The sequence below is a fragment of the Carlito syrichta genome, unplaced genomic scaffold (genome assembly GCF_000164805.1).
Source record: "Carlito syrichta isolate Samal-C Ts95f unplaced genomic scaffold, Tarsius_syrichta-2.0.1 Scaffold304409, whole genome shotgun sequence".
NCBI lineage: Eukaryota > Metazoa > Chordata > Mammalia > Primates > Tarsiidae > Carlito > Carlito syrichta.
The window spans coordinates 241,462-249,525 of record NW_007248505.1 but is presented as its reverse complement, the minus strand read 5'-3'; the positions used below and the strand labels follow the sequence as shown (position 1 = coordinate 249,525).

The 8,064-nt window shown below is 37.3% G+C and overlaps 1 protein-coding gene across 1 annotated transcript in view; it reads left to right on the top strand.

Moving 5' to 3' along the window:
* The first annotated feature begins 358 nt into the window (after window positions 1-358).
* The window catches only part of HOOK3 (hook microtubule tethering protein 3), a 111,939-nt gene continuing 104,233 nt past the window's right edge, over window positions 359-8,064 (top strand). Inside the window, exon 1 of the mRNA XM_021713288.1 lies at window positions 359-450. Coding sequence (XP_021568963.1) covers window positions 428-450 — 23 coding nt within the window. The 5' untranslated portion in view covers window positions 359-427. The remainder of the gene's footprint in view (window positions 451-8,064) is intronic.

Below are 8,064 nucleotides of genomic sequence, written 5' to 3'. Positions count from 1 at the left end.
TTCTTTCCCAGCAGCGTCTCCTTGTATCTCTTTGGTCCAAATTGTCTTTGCCCTGTGTATCTTCAAGTGAGTCCCTCTCAGAGGGGATGAAGGTACTGTGATTTTCTTAAACTGATCATATATGAATAGAATGGATGCCGGCATGTCACCTAGCATTCACCACAATTTCTCTTTTACCAGTGGGGGAAAATTAAAATAATAGTCTGCAGGAAATTTCCCATAAGGGAAAAAGTTTCCAACTGCTCTCCTTTTTAAAATTCATTCCAACTTCCAAGATGAGATAATCACAAAAATAAAGAAGCCCAAGAAATCATACAGATATAGGTAACTATAGAATCTCTTTTTCCCTTTTCTCCCCCTTCAGATACAGACATTTAACGTGGATGCACCATGCCAGACTGTGGAAGATTTAACGAGTGGGGTTGTGATGGCCCAGGTTCTTCAAAAGATGTAAGAATAAATTGCTTATCTTTATGTATGTTCTTGTGCATGGATATTTATTAGATTGAAACATGGATTAAAAAATAAGAGCTTACATGAAACTTGTGTTGCATGTAGAACAAGAACTGTAAATAGCAATTGTAATTTTAATGGTGTGTACATGTTAGGTATAGATTGATTACAAGTTTCATTAGAGCTGTAATTATTGTAATACTCTATTTAAGCAGAATTATATGTTCTTATACTTTTTGGCATAAGCCTGGCAGAAATTTTTCATGTTAATGACCAGGTTTTATCATTATAGGAGAATCTAAAAATGTTACTCCCTTTTTAGAATTTTACTCATCTGTCATCTTATCAGTGAGGTCTTTTCTGACCACCGACCCATATAAAATAGCAACAACCATTGTCTTACACTATCCTTCTTAACCTTTTGTGTTCTGCTCAAAATATGTAATGCCACTTGAATTTGGTTGTTCATTTATCTGGCTCTCCCATGCCCCTGAAATACATACACACAGAACATAAGTGCCATATGGAACCAGGGAGTTTGTTCACTGTTGTGTCCAGAAAACTAGGAAAATGCATGATTTTTGGTTGAATCATATGAAATTGCTATTTTTTATAGGTGAAAATAGTCAAATACCAGCAGTTTCTCCTGGTTCAGTCTGCATTATGGGTGCTGATGTTTGTTGAATGTCTAAAGGAATTAAATATTTGTTTGGGATGTATAAAACATACCCGTTTCATTTCTCCTAAGTACTTTGAAAGCATAATAGTTCTAAAACTTTTATTAAAATGAAAGATTATGTGTGAATTTTAGAAGTCATTGAATTTGGTGTGACATGGAGATACTTTTATATTTTGAAGCCCTGAACACTTGTCAACCTAATGATATTAAAGGATTCATATATGATTGGCTGGGATGTCCTGCATTTTTGTTGCGGATCAGTGTCATCACGAAGTGAATTCTTGGTGTTAATTACTTTGCAGTTAGCTACTTAGTGTTGCCCATTTGAGAAGTAGTTTAGTGCCTATATCTCAGGGAATCTTACCTGTTTATCTTTAATATTGAGGACACATGTTTGAAAACTATATCTGGTGTTTACTTTCTTCTGTAACTTAAAATGCATTGCAAGTTTCTGCAGGTGTACAACACAGGGTTTTTTTTTTTTTTTTGATGGAGCTCAAGAAGACTCATTTGAAATCTGGTCTGCCCTGATTCTAGCACTCTGAGAAAAGTGATCTTGTCATTTTCATGGTCACTTCTGAGTGGTGCTCTAATAATTTTTAGCCTTCTGAAAATCTAGAAGATTTCATTGCCATTCTTAATAAAAATTATTTGTGGTTATGTGGCCCTAGCTAAGTGAACTTTCCTAGTATGTATCAATAAGTGAATTTTTTGCCTAAACTAGTTTGTGTAGGATTTCTATCACTTGAAGAAACTGGAAACTAGAAAGTATATGTATGTTGTTTTATCAAAACAAGATCTCAGGAACAAGACAAGGATGTCCACTCTAGCCACTTCTAGCCAACATAGGACTTGCTAGAACAATGAAGCAAGAAAAAGAAATAAAAAGCATCTGAATAGGAAAGGAAAAAGTAAAATTGTCACTGTTTTCTAACAATGTGATATTATATGTGAAAAAAAATCAAAGATTCTGCAAAAAAAAACCTGTTAGAATTAATAAATGAATGTAGTAAAGTTACAGGATACAAAATCAACATACAAAAATAAGTATTGCTATATACTAACAATGAACTATCTGAAAAAGAAATCGAGAAAACAGTCCCATTAATAAAAGCTACCAGAAAGTACTTACAAATAAATTTAACGAGATCTGTACATTGAAAACTATAAAACACTGATGAAAGAAATTGAAGAAATCACAAATAAATTGAAAGATATTTTGTGTTTATGGATTGAAAGAATTAATATTATCAAAATGTCTATATTATCCAAAGTAATCTATAGATTCAGTGCAATCTTATCAAAATTCCAATGACTTTTCTTTTTTTTTTTTTTTTTGAGTTGGAGTTTCTACTCTGTCTCCTAGGCTGGAATGCAGTTGCATGCTCATGGTTACTGCAGCCTCAGTCTGCTGGGTTTAGGCTGTCCTTCCACATCATTCAGCCTTCCAAGTGCTGGGATTACAGGTGTGCATTACCTTGCCCAGCTAATTTTTTGATTTATTGTAGAGATGAGCCCTCACCATTTTGCCCAGACTGATCTTGAACTCCTGGGCTCAGGTGATCCTCTCACCTCGGCTTCCCAAAATGCTGGAATTACAGGCTTGAGCCACTGTACCCAGCCTCGTGTTTTTTATAGAAATAGAAAATTCTAAAGTTCATGTGGAACTACGAAAGGCTCTGAATAGACCCAGCAATTGTGAGCAAAAAGAACGAGGCTAGAGGAATCGCATTATCTGATCGTCAGCTATATTACAAAGCTATAATAACTAAAACAGCACAGTAGTGGCATAAAAATAGACACATTGACCAATGGATCAAAACAGAGAGTCCAGAAATTAATGGTCAGCTGATTTTCCACAATAGTGTCAAGAACACACTATAGGAAAAGGACAGTCTCTTCAGTAAAGAATGTTGGGAAAGCTGGATATCCACATGCGGAAAAATGAAATTAGACCCTTGTCTTATGTCATATACAAAAATCAGCTCAAAAAGGATTAAAGTCTTAAACATAGCACCTGAAATTGTACAATTACTAAAAAAAGCAGTGGAAAATCTTCTTGACATTAGGCATTAATTTTTAAAATTATTTCTGCAGTGCAAAGGGAAAAACAGTGAGAGAATAACTTAGAGATTTTGCAAGCCATACATCTGATAAGGGGTTAATAGCCAAAATATACAAGGAATTCAAACATCTGAATAGCAAGAGAACAAATAACCTGATTTTACATGTGCAAAAGACCTGAATAGATGTTTCTCAGAAAATATATAGATGGCCAACAGGTACATGAGAGAATGCTCAATATCACAAATCACCAGGGAAATGCAAATTAAAACCCCAATAAAGTATCACCTCATACCTGTCAGAATGACTGTTATCAAAAAAATAAAAGGTAAGTGTTGGTAAGACTGTGAAGAAAAGGAAACCCTTGTACACTGTTGTTAAATCAGTACAGCCATTATGCAGAATTACAAAAAAACCCAAAAACCTAGAAATAAAATTACCATATGATCCAGCAATTCTACTTTTGGGTATTCAGCCAAAGAATTTGGAATGCGTATGTCAAAGATATTATATGCACTCCCATGTTAATTATAGCATTATTTTAAGACAGTCAAGTCATGGAATTGATGTGTCTTATCAGCAGATAAACAAAATGTGGTGTGTGTATACACAATGGAATACTAGTCAACCTTTAAAAAAAAGGAAATTCTGCCACTTGCAACAACGTGGGTGAACCTGGTGGACTTTATGCTAAGTAAAATACGGCAGGCACAGAAAGACAAATAGCATCTCACTTGTATGTATAATCTAAAAAAAATTGAACTTACAGAAGCAGAAAGTAGAATGGTGGTTACCAGAGGCTGGGAGTTGGGAGGAATGGGGAGATAATAGTCAAAAGGTACTTAGGAGGATTTCAATTTTTTGAGATTGATTGTGCAGCATGGTGACTATAGTTCATGTATATTTCAAAATTGCTAAGTGAGTAAATTTCAGATGATCTCACAAAAAATGATAAGTATTTGAGGTGATGGATATTAATTAGCTTAATTTAATCAACCTACATTGTACACATATCTGTCACTTTGTACCCCATACATATATACAATTATAATTTGTCAATTTACAGTGAAAAAAATTAATTGAAAAAAGACAAGATTGTAATATACATTGTGTTCTGCAGTGTGGTTGTTTTAACTTACTAAAGTCTTGTGGGCATTCTTCTCATCAATATAGTTTTCTATCCCCACCTTCCCCAAATGCTTGCTTTTTTTCCTTTTTCTTTTCGTTGAGATATGTCACATAGGAAAGCATACTACAAATGTGATAAGTTTGTGTATATGTGTGCATCTCCTTGTAACCACAACCCAGATTGAGATATTGAACATTTCTGGCACTCTGATGACTCCCCTCATATATTCCTCCCTAGTCAATACCCCTTAGGCCAAAAATAGCCATGACTCTGACTTCTACATCATTAATTAGTTTTGCCTGCCCTTAAACATCTTTTACATGGAATCATACAGCATGTACTTTTTGTTTGTCTTGTTCAACATAATACTGTGAAATTAATCAATATTGTATAATGACTACATTGTTTTAAATAGTTGTATAATATACACAGCCTCACCAACATTCCATTCCACCCCCCTCAGTTTTATTGAATGGCTACTTTGTGTCTACCACTTCTGTTACTAGAATGAGCCACACAGACATGGTGTCCACCCTCAGGGAGTTTATAACATGGGGAAGACATTTTAATTAACCATGAAAATAAAGCTGATGTTGTAACAGATGCTACAAAGAAGAAGTACACAGTGTTATATAAGTTTACAAGAAGCATGTTGAATTTAGTCTAGGAATTGATGAACGTTTTTACTTGAGTAAGTAAAGATAAATTTAACCTGAAATTTAAATGGTTGGTAACATTTCTTAGCAGAGGGAAAAGCATATGCAGAGACTCTGCAGAATAGTGGAATGTGGTGCTATGGGAAGAAGGGTGGCAATAGTTAAACAGATGGGGAGTATGGCACCAGATGATGATGGAAAGGGAGATAGAGCCAGACCATGCAGAGCCCATGTCTTTATTCTAAGGGCTATGAGTAGCAATTGAGTTTTTTTTTTTTTTGGAGTCTTACTCTGTCGCCCAGGCTAGAGTACAGTGGCATTCTCATGGCCATCGCAGCCTCAACCTGCTGGGCTCAGGCAATCCCTCAACCTCACCCTTCTGAGTAGCTGGAACTACAGGCACGTGCCACCACACCCGGCTAAATTTTTTATTTATTGTAGAAACAAGGTCTCACCAAGATGCCCAGGCTAGTCTCAAACCCCTGGGCTCAGGCAGTCCTCTCATCTCAGCCTCCCAAAGTGCTGGGATTATGGGCATGAGCCAGTTGAGTTTTAAGGGTGTGGAGGGTACATGGAGATTAACACAGTTCGATTTACATTTTGAAGGTATTCTGGCTGGAGGTATAAAATGAATTAGAAGAGGCCGGGGTGATGAGGGTTGACTAGCTGGGAAGAAATTTGTAGAAATTCAAAAGAGAGATGATGGTACCTAAGAATAGGGACTGCTGAAGACAAGTGGATAGACCAAAAATGTTATATAAAATCAGCAGATTTTGATGATATGGGGGCAGTGATAAAAGAGAGGTGTCAAAGTTGATCTTTAAGTTTTTGGCTTAAGCAGTTACTCAGAAGAGGGTATAAACCACTGATGTAGGAACACTGAAAGATCCTGTCTGCTTTGGAGGGAATCTGGGTATAACTTGAGTGTGTAGTTGGAGGTCATTGAATCTGACTGGTAACAAGACATCAAGAGGAAATGCCAGGCTGGCAGTTGACTGTACAGTCCTAGAGTTTAGAAGAGTAGACCCTTTGGGTATCTCTTAATTGAAACCATAAGTGTGGATTAAATCACCTAGGGGAGAGGATTGAGTAAGAAGAAAAAAATGTGTAGCCTGAACTTTGACCTTTAATTGTTGCTTAGAATATAGACCCTTAGAGGGACCAGAGGGATAGAAGGAAAGCTAGTTGAGTGTGGGTGCCAAGAAGATAATTTTACTGGAAATATCAGTCTAAATTTTTTAGTTAGTCTGTCGTCAAGACTGGAGTGTCGTGGCACACTCACAGCCACTGCAGCCTCAGCCTGCTGGGGTTTGGCAGTCTTTCCACCTCAGCCTTCTAAGTAGCTGGAACCACAGGCACGTGCCACCACGCCCAGATAATTTCATGATTTATTGTAGAGACGAGGTCTTGCCAAGTTGCCCAGTCTGGTCTCAAACCCCTGGGCTCAAACAGTCCTCTTGCCTCAGCCTTCCAAAGTGCTGGGATTACAGGAATGAGCCATTGCGCCCAACCAAGTCCTTTTCATTTTGTTTAAGCTGATTGGAAGTGAAAAACTATATTATTTTATAGTTTTAGGTGAAATTTTATTAAATATGTATAGATCTAAGTATGCTTATTAGTATACTTTTATTTATTTTTTTTGAGTTGGAGTCTCACTCTGTTGCCCAGACGAGTCCAGTGGTATGCTTACGGCCACCGCAGCCTCTACCTGCTGGGCTCAGGTAATCCTTCCACCTCAGCCTTCCAAGTAGCTAGAACTACAGGCAAGCGCCATCATCATGCCCAACTAATTTTTTAAAAATTTATTGTAGAAATGAGTTCTCACCAAGTTGTAGAGGCTAGTCTCGAATCCGTGGGTTCAGGCAATCCTCTCACCTCAGCCTCCCCAAGTGCTGGGATTATAGGTGTGAGCCACCATGCCTGGCCTGGTCTTTTAAGTCATATGCATTTCCACTTCCAAAATTTTGTTGCTGTTGTCTTTTCTCTCCTTTTTTTTTTTTTTTTTTTTAAAGGGTGGGGGTAGGTGGGGCAGGGGCAGGGTCTTACTCTGTTGTCCAGGCTGGAGTGTAGGTGCACAATCACAACTTCCACAGCCCCAACCTCCTAGACTCAGGTGAGCCTTCCACCTTAGCTTCCCAAGTATGGAATACAGGTACATGCTACCACACTCGGCTAATTTTTTAATTTTCTTGTAAAGATGAGGTCTCACTATGTTACCCAGGTCTCAAACTCCTGGGCTCAAGCAGTCTTCCCACCTTGGCCTCCCAAATGCTGGGATTACAGGCACGAGTCACTGTACCTGGTCATTCTCTCTCATGCTTTTTGTTTCTGTAGGTTCATGTTTCCCACATAGCTTTTTAAAAAATCAGTAGACTTTGTTTTTTAGAGTTATTTTACATTCACAGCAAAATTGAGTGGAAAAGAGTTGCAGTATGGGATAATGAAAACGTCCTGGAGATGTATAGTGGTGATTGTTATACGACAGTGTGAATGTACATGATGCCAATGAACTTAAAAATAGTTAAAATGTTAAATTTTATGTTATGTGTATTTTACTACTGTTTTAAAAAATTGAGCAAGGAATACAGTGAGTTCTCATATAACCCCTGTCCCCCCACACACATGGCTTCCCTCACCTTCAACATCTATACCATAGTGATACATCCGTTACAATTTGATGAACCTACATTGACACATCATTATCATCCAAAGTCCGTAGTGTAGTTTACATGAGGGTTTGCTCAAGGTGTTGTATATTTTATAGGTTTGGACAAATGCATGCCAGTGTATCTACTATTGCAGTATGTTACAAAGTAATTTTTCTGCCTTAATTATCCTCTGTGCTCTTCCTATTCATTCCTCTTTCCAAACCTCTGGCAACCCTGGTCATCTTACTGTCTTCTTAGTTTTGCCTTTCCCAGAATGTCATATAGTTGGAATCATATAATTTGTAGCGTTTTCAGATTGATTTCTTTCACTTAGTAACATGCATTTAAGGCTCCTTCATGTCTTTTTGTGGCTTGATGCCTCATTTCTTTCTAGAGCTTTCTCCCCCCCCCCCCCCTTTTTTTTTTTTTTTTTTT